We start from the raw sequence: 24168 nt of genomic DNA, 5'->3' as shown, positions 1-24168 counted from the left end.
AAAAAGTCTTTTCATGAGCTAAACAGTTTTGTCAACACAATATTTCCCAACTATTATGACGCAGTCGAGAATCATAATGCAAAGTTAATGTTATGCCCTTTATGTAACATTATCTACAATTGAACTTGAACATTAACTACGTATACATATAGAATACTTTAATTGGAAATCCTAAAGATTAATTGCTACAAAAGCTGTCATGGACTTAATCTAATACTTTTAAAATACAAATGGGCTTGTTATTGATTGGAGTCACGTTTATTGTTCAAAGAATGACAGCGTTCTAAGTCTCTGCCTCGCCTTACAATTAGGAAGACTTTGATTTGTAACAATGTGAGTGAAACTGAAAGACCGATGTGGTAAAATGGATTGGTTTCTGAAAAAAAAGTGGCTATGAGAAAAGACAACAATGTGGTCACGTGATTTATAGTATACCAATAGGTTCGTTCTCTCTCTCTCTCTCTCTCTCTCTCTCTCTCTCTCTCTCTCTCTCTCTCTCTCGTGTGTGTGTGTGTTCCTGTATGTGTTCAGGTTGTAATACGATGTAAAGAGGGACAACTCGATTGATAGGAAATAACATAAATTCTCCTGAAACGCAAGTTATTCAAGACTCGGTGTATTAACAACGTTTGGCACTGATATCTACAACACAAAAATAATTAAAAATATAGATATATTTTAGAAAGGTTTTTGTAACGCCATCTTTAATATTTGGACTGTAATTGCTATGTCTTAGTTCTATTGTGTGTCAGTTACATAACGGTAATTTGTTGGTAAATATCCGACCTTTAAATGACTATTAATTAAAGCTCTAAATAATGCCATTAAATTTTGTTCATTACAACTATTGATTCATTTTTAAATCTTGTTCAAATACGGCGTCTATGTCATGAAACTACAATTTCCATTTTAGTGGGTACAAGTTTTTCCGACAATGTGTCTATTTCAAGTGCAGTGACTGACCCCTACTGTTATGGCTCAGTTATTAGTATATAACGCTATGTATTGTTGTGATGTAGATTGCCTGCATATCACAGTAGTGACGCTAATTAAACATGCATGCGATATTGTAATTAATGTAATTATAACAAAAGAGTCGAATATGTTTATATGCTGCAGTTTGTGTTTTTGACACTCTGGAGAGATCGTTAGCCAGGGATGGAGGTGGTCTGCCTCAGGGCCTTCGGCCCTCGATCACTCGGGCCTTCGGCCCTCGATATCAGTTTGCGATTAGACTAGTGTTGTGCCGGATCGGAGTTTAGATAAAACGTAGGGGGAAAAAAGGCGCGAGCGACTGTCGACAGTCTAGTACATCATGGGCACACTTGATTTGTACAAGAGGGGAGTGAAATGTCAAAGGTCTCAGCTGTGACAGTGTAGGGAAGGGGGCAGTAAAGTGTCAAAGGTCATGCAGCTGTGATGTTAAAGAGGGGCGTGAAATGTTACATCACAAAATTCAAACACTAGGCAAAGTCATTTACATATTTTATTTCAATATTGGCACATATTTTTTTAAATTTTTTTTACAAAACATTTCTTTCCGTTTGGAGTGAGCACATAAACATTACATTGTTATGAGTTTTTTCAGACTTCTGACACTATATCTAATAAATACACATATTAACAAAAAGTGGACACAAATATTCTGTACAGCATATTATTTACATGAAATCTGTATTTCAAATTAAGTCGTATTTAATATTTACCTGGTATCTAAAAATTGTATGTTATTTAAGTTTCCATTAAGACTGAGTTTATGAAATACATGACTGTCTTTACACTAACATAACAGAGTATATTCCTATTAGAGGACTGACATACATAGATAAATTAAAACTCTGCCAGTAAGGACTAGGTAGCTCAAACTCTGCTAGTAAGGACTGGTGTAGGTAGCTCAAACTCTGCTAGTAAGGACTCACATAGGTAGCTCAAATTGTGTTTTTTGAGATCCTCATAGGTGGCACAACCATTGGTTGTTATGTCTCACATAGGTAGCTCAAACTCTGCTAATAAAGACTCACATAGGTAGCTCAAACTTTGCCAATAAGGACTCACATAGGTAGCTCAAACATTACAAGACAATACACCCGGTATCTTCACTCGAAAGGCTTATCAGGTGAGGCAGGAACAACCCAGAAAAGTAAAATAAGTTGAAGCATTTTAATAGTGTCAAGAGCTAGATGACCACTACATGTAATGAGATGAGTACACGACATGGCTACCTTTAAATGATGCCTTGTTATGCTTACCCTGGTTCTTGTCAAAAAATTACACTAAAATTTTATCACATTAATTATACATGTCTATCAATTTGAAAGTGATTTCTGTGATTGCACATTACTCAGTAACTATACTGACAAAGTCAAGTTATAAAATCAAATTCACTTTAGGTTTAAATATGGAATAATAAAAACTTTGATAGATCAGCTGTTTTCATTAGACTGTATACATCGCGCTGTTCTGCCCTCACCGGCCTCCTTTCTCTTGACTGATGTGTGAGGGCGCCCCACCATGGCGTATCTTACAGGCTACTGTTTTCATTTATACAATTCCAAGCACTAGATTACCTATGAAGTAATTTTAAAAGCTGGAAATATGAGAATATGACTTATTTGGAGAATGTTTGATACTATTGTAAGTTTGTTATTGTTAACTTGTATGAAAGGATATCAAGAGTCAGGTATAATCTGATTAATATGTGATGAAGTGAACTTGGCGCGATTTCTTTATTTACCGCTCATTCCTATATTCTTTTTTGTTCTGTGAGCGAGCGTCTCTTTACCTACATCTGACACAATACCACAGTAATTCTTGTACAAATCTTGAGTGGATTTACTCAACCAATGAGAATGCACAATGCGTCGCAAACATACAGGCACAGTACCTCAGAACGCTCTGTTTGAAAAGAACTTGACAATGATGTTATTGTTACTCTTTGGTTTTTCTCTTTGTTTCAATTTTGAACGGCGAGTTATAAAGTAAGACGGATTCTGGTTGGCTACTCGTAAGTTCGAGATTTGGTACAAGAACACTTATTGTATTGTGTCAGATGTAGGTACAAGGCACTCATGGGACAAAAAAGAACAAATGACAATAAAAAGTACGAAGTTAATACAGAAATCGCACCAAGTTCACTACATCAGATTTTTATAAGTTTGGTTCAGGCAGGCTGGTGTGCGCAGAGCAACATGACCTATCTCACAGTCTCCTTGATCAGATTGGATATCAACAAGTGTGACAAATGGTGAAAATTACTTTACTTGAGTGTTAAAGTTATTTGAAATACTTCAGTGATGAGTGCCTACACTAGGGCTTGCAGCCATGTAGGTTATGAAAAAATAAATATGTATGAAAAACTTCTAAAGTTCAGCCATCAACATTGGATTTTGGTATGTTGGATATGAAAATATGGCATTACCCACATTAAAGTTGCCATGTGGATGAGGATTTGGTATTTATTTTGGATTTTTAATTTATAGAACAATGTTATCATGACATCCTACTTGAAAAATCAAAGCAAAAGAACATATGCCAAGTCCTTGTTTGTAACTCAATAAATGGCTAAAGATTGATAAATATGTAAAATCTTTGTTATTGTACATACAATTTAAAACATTTTTTTTTTCGCTTTTGGCAATGTATTGAGTTACAAACACAGACTTGGTCAGTGTTGTTTCACATTGATTTATCAAGTAGGAAGCCATGATACAATTATTTTGTGAATTAAAAATCCAAAATAAATACTGAATCGTCATCCATCCATATGACCACTTTAATTAATACCTGAAATAAGACAGTCTCAATGCATACTCCACCTTTTCCAAAAAATACAACGCTAGTGTACAGTACAAACATATACCGGCCTAGTTACACAGTACAGGGGACAACAACAAGAAAACACTCAAAAAGATCAAGCTCTAACAGAAACATGCCACTTCTATAAATATTGAACAAAAAAATTGTTGTTTTTTTACACTGAAAAATCTTGAAATCGCAACTACAACATTGAGTCGTTTTTTTCTTACTATCCAGGTGATAAAGTAACAGTATTTGTAAATGAAAGCACAAATTAATTTTTTTTTTTTGAGATGCATTTTGGTTTCTACTTTCAAGTCGTATTAAATTGTAAATGTAAATAGCATTCTCTTAAAACTGTAAAAAAAACAACACCTAAGTACTCTGACAGAATATCTGAATAACAGTAACTTTTAAGTAAACAAAAATATTTTGCGGACGCAACTTTAAACTTAGTATGCATACTTTTGTGTTTAGGGACAACACGGCACAGGGTTTTTGGTTCAAGACAAATACTGACAATATATGTACCAGAACACTTGAGAATTTACTCAAAAGTTTGATTACTAATAAGAAATCCAAGTTTTTGCTGTGACTTGACCTTTGACCTCACAGGGACATGTCAAGGTCAAGGTCAATACCAAGGTATCAGTATCAAGGTCAGTATCTAGTTTGAACACAAGTTGGCTTACTGAGATCCGAGAATTGGGTGTGTGCATGTACGCACACAAAGGAAAAAAAATTGGAATTCAGAACCCAACTTTATACATATTTGGCAGTAATCATTCAAAAACACTTTGAAAACAAAGTCTGGGGCAACTAATAATAAAGTCTAATGCAGAGACTAATGTATTCAACACCAATGTTATTCCAGAAGAGCGCCCTCTATAGACCACATGAGGCATGAAGGAACTGTATTCCCACTGATGACTAGACTGCAGGTAATGTATTTGAGTTTATACCTGTTTGACACTACAATACACACTAATGGTATAACTTCTACACTTTTCAGATGAAGGTGAATAGAAATTTCACCTTGCTCTGTATAAAAAATGTCTTTTCAATTTCATATATCATTTTGATCTGATTCCTGGCAAGTTTCATATTATTTTTTATTTATTTCTTGAGATGATATAGACTTAAAAAGTACACAAAATTTCTAATTTTGAAACATAAGTTTTCGGCATGAGTTGCTTAATTATTATGCTGCATGATATTGTCAGCCTCTGACACTGAATATTTTTTATATAACACTCATACAAGATTCTCCATGCTGAATAGTTGATCATGTTGTTTGCTAAGGAGTAAAAATAACAAGAAATGTTGAGGGCAGTATACACGTAATAACACAACTCAATCTGCTTTACAAGCTTGCAGTTATGGTCAGGGATTGTAGAAAGGAAATCCCTGCTTGAACATGTCGGATAGACAACATTAGAATTGAAGCATTGATTAACTATTTCAATAAGAAGAAATTAGCCACATGATTTTTAGGAAATTGACCAAGAAAGTAACGACAATCTTGCCAAATGATTAATTTTTACTGAGTTGCTTTGTAGATTGACGTCAAGGTAACGACAATCTTGCCACATGATTAATTTTTATCGAGTTGCTTTTGTAGATTGACGTCAAAGTAACGACAATCTTGCCAAATGATTAATTTTTATCGAGTTGCTTTCGTAGATTGACGTTACAGTAACGACAATCTTGCCACATGATTTATTTTTACCGAATTGTTTTCGGAGATTGACGTCAAAGTACAGACTGTCTCGCCACATGATTAATTTTTACTGAGCTGTTGTAGGAAACTGATCTGACAATCAAGACAAATCTAACCGCACGACAAGTTTCCAGAGGTAAATTGAATGTTGTCAAGGTCTCTCCAAGAATAGACTGAAAATCCAGAATTTTGAAGGAGTGTATGAATTCACGAGTATGTTAGTTTCATATTGTTGGACTATTCACAATAAAACTAACGATACATTAGTTCAAAATGTCTTAGCATTGTATGTCAATAGTACTTTTAATCTGAAAAGTGGGTAAAAGCCTCTTAATTAACAATGCAAGCCACCTCTGTGCAGTAGAACAGTCCTATTGTCATTTAAATGTTTCCATTGTTATTCAAATACGAAGATAGATATTTGAGAAAGTTAAGCCTCCCCTTCTCTCCAGATAGGAACCGTTCTATTGTCATGTAAATGTACCATTGATATTCAAATACAATGATGGTTATTTGACAGCCAAGCCTCTACAGAATGATGCATTCCTTTTGTCATTTAAATGTACCATTGTAATCTAAGTACAGAGGTTAGATATTTGAGAGGAAGTCTAGCCCCCTATGTAGAATGGAACATTCCTATTGTCATTTAAATGTACCCATTGATATTTAAATACAACGAGAGATACTTTGTGAGAAAGCCAAGCCTCCTCTGTACAGTGGCACATTCCTAATGTTATTCAAATATGTTCATTGTTATGTAAATAGAAGAATTGCTAGATATTAGAGAGATAGGGAAGAGTGTTGAACAGTTTCGTTGAAAGATCACTGGTACATTCATAAAACTTTTGATCCTCAGTCCTGTGTACGTATACCGTAATCAAATACTCAGTGAAGTAAATAACAATTAAGAAAAAAATTATCAATAATTCATATAAAAAAACCTTCTTTTATACATATTATAACTATTAATTTTTTACCCTGAACTATACACAATTACCGCCATTTGCTATTGATCTTTGGTGTTGTTGTTTTCGTTGCCTCATACTTCCTTTGTCTTTATTGTCTGTATGTCTCTTGGTGTTCACTTGAACCAAAGCGCTGCCAAGGGCAAGACCGTTATAATCAGCAGGTGAATAGCCACCTCCCGATGCTGGCAGTCGGACGAATAAATTCAAGATAGCAGCTCGGCCTCCTCGACATGGTTCTATAGCTATAGCACTTGAAGGACCCTATTGATGAAAAAAAAAATTAGAGAGATCAGATTATTATATCAACTGGGACTATGCTTGTTATATAAATAATACTACCTTGGCAATTGAGGTTTCGGCTTATTAAGATAGCCACAAACTGAAACCCATACAGTAACGCCAAAAACCCACACAGTAATCAGGCTAAACTTCGATGACAAATGTCGACTCTCTTAGTATTTCCTGATGCATTAGAATACAGTGGCTAACACTGTGAGTAGTTAGTTTTGGTGTGATCAACATCGTCCATATTTCTTTTAGATCTCATTCCAAGATCTTGTATTTTGTGAGGGACAAGGGTTGTCTCAAGGTGGTAGTTCACACTCACAGTGTTAGCTGCTGTACTCTTAATGTGTCAGGAAATACCAGAGAGTCGATATTTGTTATCAAGGTTTTGGTCTGGTTACTGGGTGGGTTTTGGAGGCAATGCCGAATCCCACTGCACTATTGTTGTTCAATGTGGTAGATTAACACAAGTGGGTGATAGCAGTGCCTCTGTTGTGTGGCTATACTAACCCTCTAATCAAGATAGTGCAAACACAGGAAGTCCCCCAAAAATGTACACTGTAAGATCATTGAAGTCATCAGAAATACCAGCCTACTGTGGGTATAATTACACCAATGTCCATTCAATAGCTTATATCAACCTCTCAAAACAATAGTAACTGTTTAGTTTATGTCCATCTCGATAAACCGAAACCTCAATTTCCACTGTTGTATATATCTACTAATATATAACTAGCTATTTGATAGAGCTAGATGTATAAACGTATATACCATACAGCATCAACATATTAAATGGAATCATGATTGCCAGATGGTTAGAGTGGCTGGCTTTGAATCTGCAGGTTAAAGGTTCGAGCCATGCCTCTCCTGATTGTTTCTGAATGGTTTAAAGTCCTTGGGCAAGATCTGAACCACAATTGTGCCTCAGTCAACCCAGCTGTATAACTGGGGACCTAGTAGGATAGAGGTTGTAATGTGAATGCTTTGATCCTATGCGCTTATAGAGGCTGCAATGGATTGTATGCTCCCCAGGGAGTTGATGTATACAGGGTCATTGCACTGCTATAGAGCCGTGCCAAGGGGTAATAATTGTGAGTTCTCAGGGGAACAGATGCATTATAATTTATTACTATTATTATTATTACTACAACATAAACATAATCAAATCTGCTAGAATTATTTCATATTGCTTAATCAAGCTATTTCCCGACTTATATTTCCTTGAGGTTTCATGTTGTTTCTCACAGACAAAAATTTATGGTTTGATGAGCGTTTCAAGTGACATGACAACTGTGAATCATACTATGATGGCGTGACATTGTATCAGGATATGTCTTTACTTCACTTACACATGGCTATAAAAAAAATCCCCGTTACAGAAGAAGTCAAGAAGGATTTTTTTGGCTCTGGAATACTGACATCGACTGGCATTTGTTCTTACCTTTGGTTTACTTGGAGAATTGTCTGCTGGTGCCTCCTCTCTCTCTAGTTCTAAACAACACGTAGCAAATGGTCTGCTAGCTAAGTGGGCCATCTCTACTATATGGGCCTAATGATAGGAAAAAAACACTAGTAATAAGTCTCTGCATAAAAGTATTATAAGTGTCCAATAAAGTTGGCAAATTTCCAACTGTGTTGGAGTTCTGAACAGGAGTGTCCATAGTCAACTTCTATGGTACCATCGTGCAGTATTTATACATCTCACCAATAGAGAACTTGCAATCCAGACTGAGCATGCTCAGATGCAAAGGACTATGGGATTATCTGTGGTTATCATAATACCTAATCTGGAGCTACCGATAAAATAACCCTCCTACAACGGTCAGGGCAACTATGATTTGATCATTTGTGGTTAAAAACAATGTAACATTATTGTTTACAATACTATTTGATTAGCATTAATTTTATTATAACATTTCCCATGATGCAACATTCAACATGGCGGGTTTGCAAGTTCCCTATTGCCCATAAATTGAAACGTACTAGAAAAGTTCAATTTTCAAAGTTTCCCTATTGATCTTTTCACATATTTCAAATTTCCCGAAATTTTTAAGAGCTGATGTAATTCATAAAGTGTTTTCCAGATTGAAGTTTTTTTTCAATTCCAAGATTTTCTTTAGGTGTGTTTGTGTTGATATTCCAAGACTGTCACACCATAGTCCTTTAACATGTGTATTTTGAAAAGCAACAGATTACAAAATAATTTTGATTATCAATATCACATCAAAACCCTGGCCCTCTTCTAAACTCTGGTATAATATCATGAAAAATTTGCTGTACAGAATAGCAGGGTACAAATTTCAAATGAGTTACATAGATTATAACACACAAGCAGTTCAAAGTGGTTTTTTCTTTTTTGCGCTTTCAATCTGTCTTGGTGTGACAACCGGCCCTCATCAGAATGACAAATTTCATAGTTACAGCTGACCACTAGGTTTAATAGCATTAACAGAGTGGTTTTGATACACGTTAGAGCACGTATGCGTACAGGAGCATTATTGTGCAGGCGTACACGTAATGATGCATACGAAGTTGTGTTTAGTTATGTGCGTGTCTGATACAGAACGCGTGGGTTGCTTTGAATCACGTGACTATGACGCTACACGTATAGAACACATGTAAATATGTGCATCTAAACCTCTCTAATGTGTCTACAACAGTCCACGAAAAGAGCTGACTTACCCTTCTACGTATATACGTGTCATACCGTTGTTTGATTTTCCATACAATAGCAGCTATTAACAGTAATGATAGGAAACAACTAAAGAAAGTCACAAAGAACTGCAGAAGGTCCAGCATCATTACAGCTCTCCATGAAAATGATATCTGCAATAAAAAAACCACACCACCAGATTTTCACGTGTTTGCTTTTCTTGAAACACAACCAGGCAAAAAATTTAAAAAAAATTATTTGATTCCGCCAACCCCACCCTACCTAGTTTTTTTTACTGTCGACCCTAAACTGTTTTTTAGGTAATTCGAAAAAAAAATATTAAAGAATCGAAAAAAAATAATTGCAAAGTTGCGCAAGAAATATTGAGATTACCTATTTCAATATTAACTCTCACTCACTTACTTATACACACTTCTCTCTACATCCTTCCATGTTTTCAAATTGTTTCTCTGTATCCTTTCATTTTCTAAGTAGTTAAGAGTCTGTGCCTGGAGCTCTTCGGAGAACAGGCACATTATAAATTCACTTTATTATTACTATTATTATCATTATTATTCGACTCACCTGAAACCAAAATGGTGTAGTGAAGTTACTGAGGTACACATAGAAGGTGGTATTCTCAATTGCATTGAAATTAAATTCTTTTCTTGTAAATACCATCTTGAATTTTTTAACCATTGATTTCTTCACTAACAAAGTTTCAACTGGATTAGATCCTGTGAAAACAAAGAGAGTTGAAGATTAAATGTTGAAATAACTTAACGAACACTTCAAATTAGGACTGATATGACTGATATGGTTGTTTGGGCAAAGCTATAGAAAATGTTGGCCCAGAACAAAAGAATGACCCTATGCGTAATCCTTATTACTAATTACTGGCCTTTCCAAAATTTGCCATATGGTGGCGCTCTACTTCCTGTGTGGTGTTCTTTTGTGTGACAGGCTAACATGAGTATAAAGTAATCGCAAATCAGTCTGGTGATTGTAAGTCTCGAGCTGACTAGTAATTGGGTTAAAATAAACAAATGTTGAGGACAATGTTCTCCTCAAAAAGCTAAAAGTGAAAAACAAACTATAAGCATTTTAAGAAAATGAGTCTTAAAAAACAAAATTAAGAAAAAATTTAATTAAAAAAAATTAAAAAAAAAAAATTAAAAATTAAAAAAAAAAAAAAAAATCTCTCACAGGACTGATGCCAGTCTAGACAGGAACCTGTTTTACAAAGTTAACAGTCGTGTGTTGCAGCAAACCACGACTGTCGGCAACCGCAAAACAGAAGTGACGATAACCTGCCTAAAGTGAGCGTGACATCAGCAACAAAACATTCTGAAATTGTACTATTGCTATAGGGATGATCACACAATGTCGCACAAGCTCAACAAAAGAACATCATTTGCTGAGGTCAAAAAACCCATCCTTCCTCCCCCTAAACGAACATTCACAAGTGCGACATCAAACGTTTATATATGATGAAAACTGTAGTGGTCATATCACTACAATGTACGATCGATGTAATGTAAAATCATGATGATAAACACAACATTTCGGTAATAAATACAGAAGCTGTTATCATTGAAGGCGTGAAAGATTTCAAAATTTGGTTAGTAGTCGAAAATGAAGTTCAGCAATTGCACTGACACCAGGACCACCCACACGAATGAAGTTTGCTTATATAGCTTGTGTGACATTGTGTGATCGTCCCTACTTGCCAAGGGTGTTATGACTTTTACTGGGAACTTACTTGAAGTGAAGAAGATCATAAACGAACATGGTTTATCAGCACGTAGATTGAAGTCAATATCTCTATTGCCTTTGTTGATAACACATTTAAAATTGATAGCTGTGATGTGTTTATCCTCATCCCGAGTCAAGTTGAACGTAAACTCGTAATTCAACAACAATTCATCTGTCAAAATAAAAAAGTTAAAACATAAACAGAAAATTCAATAACCATTTAATTCATTTGCAAATATAAAAAAAATATTCATCTTTTAAAATAAGAAAAATTAAAAATTAAAAATGAAAATTCTATTCATCTGTAAATATCAAAAAACAATTCATCTGTTAAATAAGAAAGTTAACTGAAAATTCAATAACTTTATTCAAGTCATCTACAAATATCAGACAGTTCAAAATGTAAAGTTTGATCCCTGAATATGTCATAAAACATATACCAATAGTTGCAGTTATTAGATAGGTTTTGATACATGTTAGAATGTGTACGCCTATGGGAGCTTTATCGTGCAGGCATACGTGTAATGACGCGTACGAAGTTGTGTTTAGTTACGCATTCTGAACGCAAAAGTGGACGATATTGGAAGGTGCACGCATGCGTTGACACCTTCTGTCCAGAAGGCCAAATACATGTTGACTTTGTTTTTTAAACAGTGATATTTTTGCCATTTTTTCTGCAACTATCCAAACGAAAAACCGAACAATTAGTTTACAGTTCTGCTTCTGAACTTCGATAAAAAAATGACAACTAATAGAAGAGAAATGACAAAAACTTCACACGTATTTACAGTTACGTGTAGACTGCCAATTTCATGTAGCACCATCTGATACAGAATGTTTGGATTGCTTCGAATCACATGACTATGACGCTACATGTATAGAAAACACAGATACATGCATCTAAACCTCTCTAATATGTACAAGAAACTCAACAATTAGTCACAACTCAGCTGTTAGTCTGTCCTGAATGACTGTTTTCTCAAAAAGTGTAAAACAGTCTTCTACTTTTTATTAACTTTTTTGAATTACCTTTATCAAAAAAAAAAAAATTGTTTGGTTCTGGTTACCCGACCCCACCTAGTTTTTCACTGCCCATCCTAAACTTTTTTTACGCATTCAAGAAAACTTAATTAAAATCATGAGAACTATTGGATGCAGAAACTGAGAGTGACTTAAAAAAGACATAAAAAGTGTTCTTCCAATCTGTAATGGCTGTACATCTGATGAGAAGAAACCGATAACACAGAGACCATATGGAAAACAACAGAAAACATAACTACCTGAACTAGACACTCACACATAAAATAAATAAATAAATAAATCTACCAACCCTATCTATTCAAAAATTGAGTGTAATCACAACTACATAAGGCCTTATACCAAAACCGGCAATATGAATTTTATGATTTGTGTCAAAAGTAATACATGTATTTATAACCAACTAGGTGTGTGAAATATAAAGATTTTGACTTACAGTAACATGTACCATTGGATGTTGGGTCACCAAAGTATTTCCTACTTTCTTCACATCTGTAATATGAATGACTTGGCATTAGTCAAACATTGTACGTCAGTCAATGACTGTGTGACTAAAAGTTCTAATTTGCAAATTGTCCATGGGTATTAATTTGAAATGAGCACAGAAAAATTAGAATATGTACATAGATTTAGGAAAAATAAAATGCTGATGATGAAGATGATGAGGATGAAAATGATGATGATGATGCAGATGAAGATGGAGATGACGTGGATGAAGATGAAGGTGAAGATGATGATGATGAAGATGATGAGGATGAATATGATGCGGATGTAGATGAAGATGAAGAGGATGATGATAATGATAAAAAACAAGTCTTCATGGAAGAAACAGCCCCCCATTAACTACAATTCTTCATGAAGGTTGTTTTGAGATTTTTCACTGTCACAATCACACCTTTTAGATAGAAAGCTTGCAAAGAGTGAACACATCTTTTGGGATACATTGTCTGTTTTGTAGTACACACAAATTAGTTAGATAGTAAGAAAGAAAAGGACATCCACTAAATCTACAGCAACCATTGATAGTATATCATGGTCATGTGCTATGCATCTTCCATTGCGTACATGTATTGGTGCTTATACACAAAGAGTTTGGCACTAAGATTCATTGTTTTTTGTATAATCTTCAAGAAAGGATTGGCGTGTGCATGTCAAAGCTATGGTGGACACAAATAGAATAGGCAGAATTCTGTTGCTCTGCATTATAAATATGGGCATAACAGGTCTTCCATGAGTGAAAATATACTCCATAACACTAATAGTTGGTGTCTAAAATAAGATTGTACATGCACAGACAGAGACAGACAGACACACACACACACACACACAGACAAACAGACAGATGGACAATAGTTATTCCTATAGCTCCCTCTCTATTGTGCTGATTGGGAGCTAATTTGTAAACAACAGCATGAAGCAATTTAAAATATGCCCATAGTTCTATTTTGAACCTATTTAGTGTATCAAACAAAAGAGAACTCACTTGTCACATTCCTTGCCTGTTATACCTTTGCTTCTACAAGCGCACACACCAGACGTGCTGTCACATGTGTCTGAATGTCCATTACAGAAGCATGCTGAACAGTTTCCACCGTTGGTTGGATCACCATAGTAACCCTCTGAACAGCCACCACAATGCTTTCCTAGCATGTATATAAAATGTACATAATGAATTTGTCTGTACGATGCGCCATGTCAGAGCGCCCTTATCAGGCCACTCTTTATCCCTATACCATGTAGTCACAACGATTCAAGGAAAAACTACCATGTAAAATGCACATGATGTAGTATCGTCACTTCTTGCAGACTTTGAGGTCGAGTAACGGTTAGAAGTAGAGAGACAATATTGACAGTTCGATGTTGAATGAGTTTCTATCCTAAACACAGTTATTATACTAACTGTAACACTTTATGTTAGTTGTGTTTGTTTGTTTGTTTGTTTAATCAATGGCTGAATAGAGTTGCAAAACATAGCAGTTTGCATATACATGTATAACACTCAACAATCAATGCGAAGTAAGTATATGACTTCATCTGGTGTTTATCACTTTCCAGGCATTCTGAATTGACTGATCCAGCCTGGTGTAACTTGTGAAGGGTGAAGGGTCCTCCCCACCCTCAAATGAGTATCGGTCAGCTGTTGATGCTCACGGAGCACTTAAAGGACTGATCCGACCTGACATCACCTGAGAAAGGTTCACCCCACAATGTAAGGAGTGCTTGTCAGAAACTGATTTTTCACTAGCATTAATATCAACTAGTTAATCAATACCATGCAAAATACATTATACATGTATGTCATTAGTGGGGAAAAACAGAGTGCATAATTTGCATAAATGACTGGACTATTCGAAAGGAATTTCTGAAGGTTACATTTTGAGAGTATCTGGTTGATCATAACTACCAGTGCTGATCAGCAAGGGGAGGGGGGGGGGGGGGTTAGTACTTTGCATGTAGTATTGTGTGTGTTTTTTGCTACACTACAGCCATTGATTGGAAGGCATACACATGTCCGAGTGGTCAATGAAAAGAGATGAATGAAAACCCATCACCATGATTAGTATGTATGATCTGGATGTCGCAAGATGTCATGCAGGTGAAGTAATAGTGTCTGCATAATCTACACTACACTGTAAGATTCGCCATCCTGGGTGAACTTTCAAATCACTGGCTGTACAAAACGAGATATTCAATTACTTCTGACACATAACAAGTTTTTTCAGGATAGATTAGAATGCATCATGGGGACTAATTTCTCTGAAAGTCTATGAAGTTTTTAAATGTCTCCAAACTTTGCCATATGAAAGCTTGTTCCGGAAATAATAAAAGAAATGTGGGGTTTCATAGTTTCATTTTCAGGGAAATCATCAATTTCTTTCTTTTCCCCAATGAGTTCATACAGTATCTGGTGGCCATATTGGATGGTGGCCATATTGGATTCTAAAATGCTTCAATTTTGATATCATTTTGACCTCTATCGAACAAATTTGTCCGGTGACCTTTGATTTTTTTTTACATTTTTTAACTGAAAATGAGTCGAGTTTTCTTGAACGAATTAACAGTATATGTTTAAAATGTTTATATCTGAGGAACATACTACTTTAAAAGAAGACCCATGATGACTAATCTTTCAGTTTACATTTAGATGTGTATCTTTGTAAAGATGAACACTTGGCATGCCAAGCAAAGAATCTTGGTACTTTGATTTAAGTGGCATTTTCTGATTAGCTAAAGAGGCTCACAATTGTCCATTCAGCATTAACTTTACAATTGTGAGCTGATATCATTACTTTGATTCATGTGGTGTTTTCTTATTAGCTAAAGAGGCTCACACTATCGTCCAATCAGCATTGACATTACAAATGGTAGCTGATACCATTAAAGTTTTGATTTACAAGTGTTCTCATTAGCTAAAGAGGCTCACACTATTGTCCAATCAGCACAGATTTTACAAATGTGAGCTGATACCATTACTTTGATTTACATATTCTATTAGCTAATGAGGCTCACATTGTTGTCCAATCAGCATAGACTTTACAAAAATGTGAGCTGATACCATTACTTTGATTCACATATTTTCTGATTAGATAATGAGGCTCACAACTGTCCAATCAGCATAGACTTTACAAATGTGAGCTAATACCAGTAGGTGAGGTGTTAGGCACAACCCTCTGATGCATATAATATTTTATTGGAACATGGTTTTGATACAGTAACTGTCCAACTCATAACAGTTATTTAAAGGGAAAAGACTACATTGTGAATCAACTATGCATTTTATATCTCAAGTTTTCATTTAAACACAGTGAATTCACAATATATATGTTCCTTTTAAATGCATTTCACTGTTGCAGTGCATGCATTTGACAAGCAGCTATTTATAAATATAGTTCTACTGAAAAGCAAGTAATATGATGTGATGACAATACATTGTGTGTTTGCAAAGAGTTGGCAATGTGGTACTCTATGCCCTATTTGGCAATGTGGTACTCTATTTTTTGTGTGGGGAAACCTACAGGCAGTTGAAATACCTGGAGAATACAGGTAAATTTTACCTACTTCTAACCTTTTTAAAAAAAATTGCCATATATCTCAACATGAATACAGTGTACCTCTGTTCAGGTTAGGGTATTTCAGCATTTCTTTCATAATATAGAGATAGTTTCAGTTACCCAGACTCTCACTGCTGGGGACTCTGCCTAGGAGACCACCCCAAGCAAGAGTCTGGGGAAACGAGATGCCAACTCGCCTGCACAGGAAGTAGCTTCTAGAGCAGTGCATGCTGGGGAATACTTCGAGCCCAACATTGTAGGCTTAACGATTTATGTGTTTTTGCAACATGTTATCACTGCTAAGCCCATATTTATGACTTAGAAGACATGTACTGTGTGACTCTCATGCAGGGGAAATGAAACATGGTTTCCCAAGACTTTCGTCTGGGTGGTCTCGTAGAAGAGCCCAAGCAGTGAGAGTGCAGGTAACCGAGACTAAAAATAGATACTAATATTACCCTTCTGACTTTTTTTGGCTAAGAAAGGGTATGGAAAGTGTTTTTCGGCTTAAGTTGTACCCTTCCATTGGACTTGATAAATTCCAGTGACCTTGGTGGGCACAACTTGAGTAATTAGTATATTGCATGGTTAGTATTAGAGATCAGAATGGATAGGATATCATTATCACTTTTCGTATAATATTTTTGCACAAATTTACTTTTTTTAAAGACATTGTGGGCCTCATGTTCTTTATATTTCCATTATTTTCTGATGTGGATATGTGAAATGGATATTTCAAAATGTAACATAGTACTTTTGACACTACATGTTGCAGGAATTCTAATATTACGCTTTATAACTGTTGGGAGAAAGAAAAAACACTGCAGATGAATTCATGAAATTCTGATATCCTCTGTTGATTTCTCAGCCAGGTTGTTTGCTAAATAAACAGCTAACAGGAACTAAGGTTCAAGTATTAGTAAGAAAGCCATACGCTTATGAAAATAAAAACATCAAAATTATAACTATGCAAGGTGTGATGGCTAGAAACATGCAAACAAATGTGTGGTATGTGTGTGATGCATTAACACTACTTGCTACAATATACAATAGGGGTTACTCAAAAGCACAGGATGGTGATTACAGTTTTACCCAGAAACGTAAAATGAAAAGAAGAAACAGAAAACGATGTGCCATTTAAAAGACAGTCATCATCTGTTGTTGGTCTGTACCTTGGGTATTATCTTCACATGATTCACATATGGTTTGATTGATGCATTGGCTGTGGCCATTGCATTGGCAAGCTATGGAAATAAGAACACAAAAAAGATAAAATAATGAGAAAGTAAATCAACTAAAAAAAAAACACAATTGGTAACATAGAGAGGGTGTGGGCAGGATAAACGGAAACTAAAATCACAACTATTACAGCTTGCTAAGGATAATAAAAATAATGAACTGCAAATTTAAAGTAGTATCTTGTCCTCTGTTTGGCTAAGTTTGGTGTCCTAGATAAAAAAAACATGACAAGTGCATTGGTTGTGATGGTATGCATAATGTCTGACAAATCAAATACATGGAATCACATTAATGTGCAACAAATACAGATTTGTAAATGTTTCCATGTGACAATGCCTTCAGGGTCTATATATAAGTTTCTATGTCACATCATTCTACAAGTGTTTTCATGTATTTTACATTGAAAACACTTGTGGAATGATGTGACGTAGAAAACAATGCTTTTGGAGTCTAGATATAAGGGTCTATGTCACATGTGTCATTCTCCAAGTGTTTTCATGTAACAATACTTTTAGAGTCTAGATATGAGGGACTATGTCGTGTCATTCTCCAAGTGTTTTCATGTAACAATACTTTTGGAGTCTAGATATAAGGGACTATGTCGTGTCATTCTCCAAGTGTTTTCTTGTAACAATACTTTTGGAGTTTAGCTATAAGAGTGTATGTGGTAATGGCAATTCACAAACAAAATGCCTGCCAGTGGGGACTCATACAGTAATCTAAATACGGGACACATTTCATGTTTAAAACAGTCCAAAATCATTAAATTTTAACAGATTATGAGATAGCTTCTGAATTTATGGGTAAAGAAGCGCATCACCTAGCTACTGAGCACATTTTATTTTTTTACATACATATATGTGAAGTTTACTTCAAGGGGACAGGAATTCTACTAAATATATATGCTTTTTTTAATGATATATGTTCAAAGTATATGCAAACATTAAATCAGTTATAGATTTGGACTTGAAATTCAGTAAGTGTTCATGTTGGTAGATGATCTTCTCTTATTTATCATGGCAAAGGTAATGTAAGGATGATAAGATGGCTTGCTGAGAGGTCAAGTAAACTATTTTTTGGTACTATTTCAACAAATAGATAATTATGGACTTTATGGAGTCAGGCACTATTCTTACAAATATCATCCGATGATACAAGATATATGTCTGCCATTTTTTTCTGTTTAGCACTTTCTTTGCCATTGAAATCGATTGGACAAGTAGCCACTAATTCATCACAAATTCAACCCTGTGATGACATTACCATTTTCATCGCATAGTCAGCTTCATCACAACATCATTATTTGTGTCATCAAACAGTCACTGTCGCTGGACAAATAAAACTAAACACCAACTACTATGATGACACCATGTCTACTGAAAGCATTTTACTGACGTAGGCTCATCACTATTATTATGCCAAGGTGACACACGCCAGTGACCAAAGTACACAAATAAATATATCATTTTATTGTCTCGGGATTGGTGTCTTGCAATGATGTTTTGTTTAAATCATTACGCACAGTCCACATAGCTTCGGAACTGGGCATCATGATATACCGGTATATCAAATGATATCAAGTTCTTTTTTGTTTGTTTGTTTGTTTGTTTGTTTGCATATTTATGGAAGGAAAACACTCATCGGATGATTTACATGAAGTGCCTGTACAGTGTCTTCTTCAATATCTCTTCTACAAAACAGCATTTGATTGATTGATTTGATAAGCTATCATCATCACTCATACAAAGAAATACTGGCAGTCGTATAGTCTTATATCTACATCTAACGTTTAAAAACTGATCAAACGCACAAACAAAGCATCAGTATGTATTTGTACAGTGATATGCTCATTCCAGGGCTGTATTACAAAGTAGCATACATCATTTCAGGTCTGTATTACAAAGTAGCATACAGCATTTCAGGGCTGTATTACAAAGTAGCATACAGCATTTCAGGGCTGTATTACAAAGTAGCATTACAGCATTTCAGGGCTGTATTACAAAGTAGGTCAGTAAGTTGGCAATGTGCCAAATATGAGACTTCAGTTGGCAGTATGCCAAAACTTGTGACAATGCTCCTGACCAGTATCACAAACCAGTGATGTTCTTGTTTCATTCATTCCACATATTGCTTTGGCTTCTACATCACTGACATTAACTGTGAAATATCTAGTAAACAAACAAATCCCTGCACATTCAGTTATATATGGTTTCACTTTTGTTGTTCAGGTTGCGAGTTACATGTAGTAAACAAACAAACAAATGCACTTAGGAAGTACTACTGTTCAGTGGGACAAATGTTGCCTGGTTGCTCTGGTTGCGATTTAGTGAGCAAACAAATACGTGGACATTCAGTGAAGGACCACAGCTTCTTTTGGGACAACTATAGTCTACGTCTACATCATATTTTGCAATAGTTAACAAACAAAATATACCTGGACAACCAATGAAGAACCAACGCTTTTCGCGACAACTGTTGCCTTGCTCTGGTTGCGAGTATGATCCTTCCATACATGTCCCTAGTCCTGTGTTACTTCCATCATCACACCAACCACAGCTTGGATTCTCATGGCATTCATCACATGTACGGTATTGAGAACATCCAGAACCTTCAAAATAAAGATTACCAGATATAACCTAAATCCACTGGGACATTGAAAGGAAGGAAAGTCTTTTGTATGTTGTCCCAGCTAACATTGTTTGTGTAGGACTTGGACAAGCCACTGAAGCAAAAAGGAATGTATACAGAACCTGGAAGTATCTATAATTATTATAATTAATGTGCATTTTGAATGCAAATGCATGTCATCCAATTCATGAACTACACCCCTCATATACATGAAAATTGACTAAATTTTGGATTAATCATTAATGGTATATTACCAAATCAGTAGTGCATACATCTGCCAAGAATTGTTGCGTGTAAATAAGTTATTCACAGATGTAAAAAAAAAAATAATCAAAGTTGGTAAACTCTTAATAAGCAGTGCTTACCTGGACAGTCACTGGCTTTGTTATGCCATGACATGCATTGTCCATACGGGAAAGACGTTACGTAGGAATTTTTATCGACACAACTTTGTGTATTAGAACACCACATACAATTTTCATTCGAACAGGTTACACAATCTGTCATGTCGGCACATGAAGCATCACATTTTGTACCATTACCATCCCCTATCAAAGCAATAATACAACGTTACGGCAAATGAAAACAGTCATGAGAAAAGATAGATAGAAAACACATAGAAACAAGACCATTGCCACCTTGTCTTATCAAATTTGTATCTTTGATAATGACGTTTTTACGACATTGTCTGATTTCAAACGTAGGTGGAAGTGATGAACGGGCCTTGCTAAAGGAACCTCTGTGTAACCTCTGCCTATGTTCGGATCGATGCCAGCTCCAAAAGTAAAAGTGAAAGTGAATGAAACTATTTAACAGATTTTATTTTGTTTAACATATTGAACATAGCGAATTCACAAGGTATCAACTCCCTTTGAAGTGGGACAGCCCTATCTGAGGCCCACAGTTACTGATGTCGTAGTCTACTTCCTCACTGTTCCAGTCTAGTCTACTTCCTGACAGGGAGCACAGAAATCTGTGCGATCGTCAGGACCTTGACTAGACTGGAATAGTGATGAAGTACATTGTAGTACGTAAAAATACGGCCCCTGTCAGGAACTACCGATAGACTACTGATGTCATTCTTCAAAATTAACACATTACACACTGCAACTTTTTTTAGTACAGTATGATAGAGGGTTTTTTAATATACACATGATTACAAGTTCTCAGATAGTAGACTCACCTTCTCCCCTCATTGTACATGAAGATCCATTCCAGACACATTGCTCTAAGTATAATTTACAAGAATCGCACGTGTAGAACTTTTCACATGGGTAGTCATTGCCAGTGCAGACAGTACCAACTTGAAGGTTCTACAAAGGAACAAATATATGCACAGAGGATTTTTGTTATGGGTGGTTATTAATATAGTAAGGCCAATCTACCAGTACCCCTGGCATGTATCTGTAGCAAACAAAAGTAATGCAATAGTGTATGTTGAGGTCGTTCCCCAACAGGGTGGGAAACCCCAATATGCATCTCATTAAGTAGATACCCTATACTAAGTGAGTAACTTTTGATGTCAATGTGTGTATTGACATGTGGTGTATAAACAGTTCTTGAAGCTGAATAAAGTCACGTTAAAACCAAATTGGCTGGTGTCTTATATCAGACTTACCCACCACCACCACTCATTTTAACAATTCAATTCTTAAAAAGACAAGTCTTCATAGAGGACAAATCACCCCCCTCTAAGGCTGCGCTCACATCACAACGTTTTCAAATAAAAACGCTAATATCATTTTCATTTAATGTATTTTCATGTGTTTATGTGATAGGCCAACAAAAAATTTTGGACTGTTTATACGAGAACACCTAAGATGGAAGAAATCGATAACAATGCTGTTGCATGTGTACACATAACACAAAGTGAAGTAAAACATGTGTATATATTAAATATATTCTTGTTGAGGTCATTCCTGTGGTCAGATGTGTTTAAGAAACTGAGGAACAAAAATTGATGCTGTTGGTGAAAATGGTAAAAAGTAGGTTTTCTTGCGTGTCAACACATAGTAAGAGATAGCGGAACACCAAATTCTGGTATGTCATAAGAAAAGGCTGTGTGTCAGTGACATGTCAATTTGGCTGATAGAGGACATACTGGTAGGCAAGTCTTTGAATCATGGAAGTAAGACGATATCAATATACATGATTGTATAATATCCCACTTACAACAGCACTGCCACAGTTGGCAGAACACTGAGCTCCACACCATCCACATCCATGAGTCAATACACACTCATTGCATTTTGTCTTGTATGCACATTGTGTGCTTTCTGTCAACACAAAAAGAACAAATCATACATTAAAGCAGCCACATGGTTAAGAAATGGGTATTATTTTGGATTTTAATTAACAAAGCTTTCATTTACTTTTAATAACAACAATGTGAAGTATCAAAGGCTAGGTCCTTGATTGCAAATATTTTTTTTTAAAACTGTGTAAAATGTTTATAAAAATTACTTACAATTATAAACTTTTTAAATAAACAGTTTTTGGTATGTTTTTTTTTTAAATTGACCAGTCCATATAGACTTTGATCTATCCAGACAGACAAAGTGATCAGTCCAGATAAATGACTCTGATCAGTCCAGATAGATGATATTGATCTGTCCAGATACATGACAGCTGGTCTGTCCAGATAAACAACTCTGATCAGTCCAGATAGGAGATTTTGATCTGTCCAGATAAACGACTCTGATCAGTCCAGATAGGAGATTTTGATCTGTCCAGATAGGAGATTTTGATCTGTCCAGATAGAGATGATTTTGATCTGTCCAGATAGATGATTTTGACCTATCCAGATAGGAGATTTTGATCTGTCCAGATTGGAGAGTTTTATCTGTCTAGATAAAGGATTTTGACCTGTCCAGATAGGAGATTTTGATCTGCCCAGATAAACGCCTTTTTTGATCTGTCCAGATAAATGATTTTGACCTGTCCAGATAGATGATTTTGACCTGTCCAGATAAACATTTTTTTTTATCTGTCCAGATAGATTATAATTGATCTGTCCTGATAAACGATTTTGATCGGTCCAAATAGGAGATTTTGATCTGTCCAGATAGACTATATTTGATCTGTCCTGATAAATGATTTTGATCTGTCCTGATAGATTATTTTATCTGTCCGAATATACGATATTGATCAGTCCAAACAGACGATTTTGATCTGTCAGAATAGACGATTGTACTCTGGAGAAGAATGTCATCCAGGACACAGATCAAATCCAAATGTATTTTAGTACGTTGAGCAGCTCAATGTTATCATTCATATGAAACTAAAATACATTATTTCAGTCACTACAAATTGTTGGCATTCTGTTAATACATAGCTAGACCAAACGTACACCATGGGGCTTAGGAATGTAGACATGTCAGTGTGAAGTATAAGTGTACTTTTACATTTATTTACCATACTATCTTATAAAAGAAATGTATTTTTATGAAAACTAGAATCACTATGCTGTTAGTCTAGTTCCAATACGATTCGTGCTACAATTTATTTACACTACGTTTATCTTCCCACATCTAGTCAATGTTACCGTTACCCTTGCCTGGCTAAACCCCATCCTGGGTGAAGCATAAACGATGCATGCAGTAGTAATCCATCACAAATTGACAGGCTCTCGTCTGGCTCATTAATATTCATTTGGTACAGCTGTTTTGACTATCATGGGAATGTAGCTATTGACCTTTCTAGGACTTACATGCAAATGTCCAACTGAACTCCACCTCCAGTCTGCTGAAACTAAAATCATGCAGGGACACGCAAACATCATCACGTTTATGTGAATGCTGTTGGGGGTAGCCCAGATTTCTGTGCTAGAGTAACAACATTGACTAGACGTGATGTGTGAAGATAAACGTAGTGTAAACCGTAACACAGATTGTATTGGAACTAGACTGCTATCCTGTTGGCTCCATGTAATCTACAAATGTGTTTTTCAAAGATATTGTTGGGGGGGGGGGGGGTTCAAATAACAGATAATTTTTAAAATCATTGATAGTGATCTCTAAAACTACTGTAATTGAG

At 35.6% G+C, this 24168-nt stretch overlaps 1 protein-coding gene across 1 annotated transcript in view; it reads right to left on the bottom strand.

Moving 5' to 3' along the window:
• Positions 1 to 6390: 6390 nt before the first annotated feature.
• Positions 6391 to 24168, bottom strand: part of LOC144446791 (attractin-like protein 1) — a 61208-nt gene continuing 43430 nt past the window's right edge. The window contains exons 13-24 of the mRNA XM_078136626.1: positions 22306 to 22409; positions 21317 to 21446; positions 20499 to 20681; positions 19940 to 20113; positions 17439 to 17510; positions 13698 to 13857; positions 12651 to 12706; positions 11184 to 11348; positions 10007 to 10158; positions 9451 to 9594; positions 8210 to 8317; positions 6391 to 6744 (exon numbers count right to left, since the gene is read on the bottom strand). Of these exons, the coding sequence (XP_077992752.1) occupies positions 6499 to 6744; positions 8210 to 8317; positions 9451 to 9594; positions 10007 to 10158; positions 11184 to 11348; positions 12651 to 12706; positions 13698 to 13857; positions 17439 to 17510; positions 19940 to 20113; positions 20499 to 20681; positions 21317 to 21446; positions 22306 to 22409 (1694 nt within the window). The 3' untranslated portion in view covers positions 6391 to 6498. The remainder of the gene's footprint in view (positions 6745 to 8209; positions 8318 to 9450; positions 9595 to 10006; positions 10159 to 11183; positions 11349 to 12650; positions 12707 to 13697; positions 13858 to 17438; positions 17511 to 19939; positions 20114 to 20498; positions 20682 to 21316; positions 21447 to 22305; positions 22410 to 24168) is intronic.

This window comes from Glandiceps talaboti, chromosome 15, assembly GCF_964340395.1.
Source record: "Glandiceps talaboti chromosome 15, keGlaTala1.1, whole genome shotgun sequence".
Classification (NCBI taxonomy): Eukaryota; Metazoa; Hemichordata; class Enteropneusta; family Spengelidae; genus Glandiceps; species Glandiceps talaboti.
Note: the sequence above shows the minus strand (reverse complement) of the source record. Positions and strands in the feature narration are given on the sequence as shown.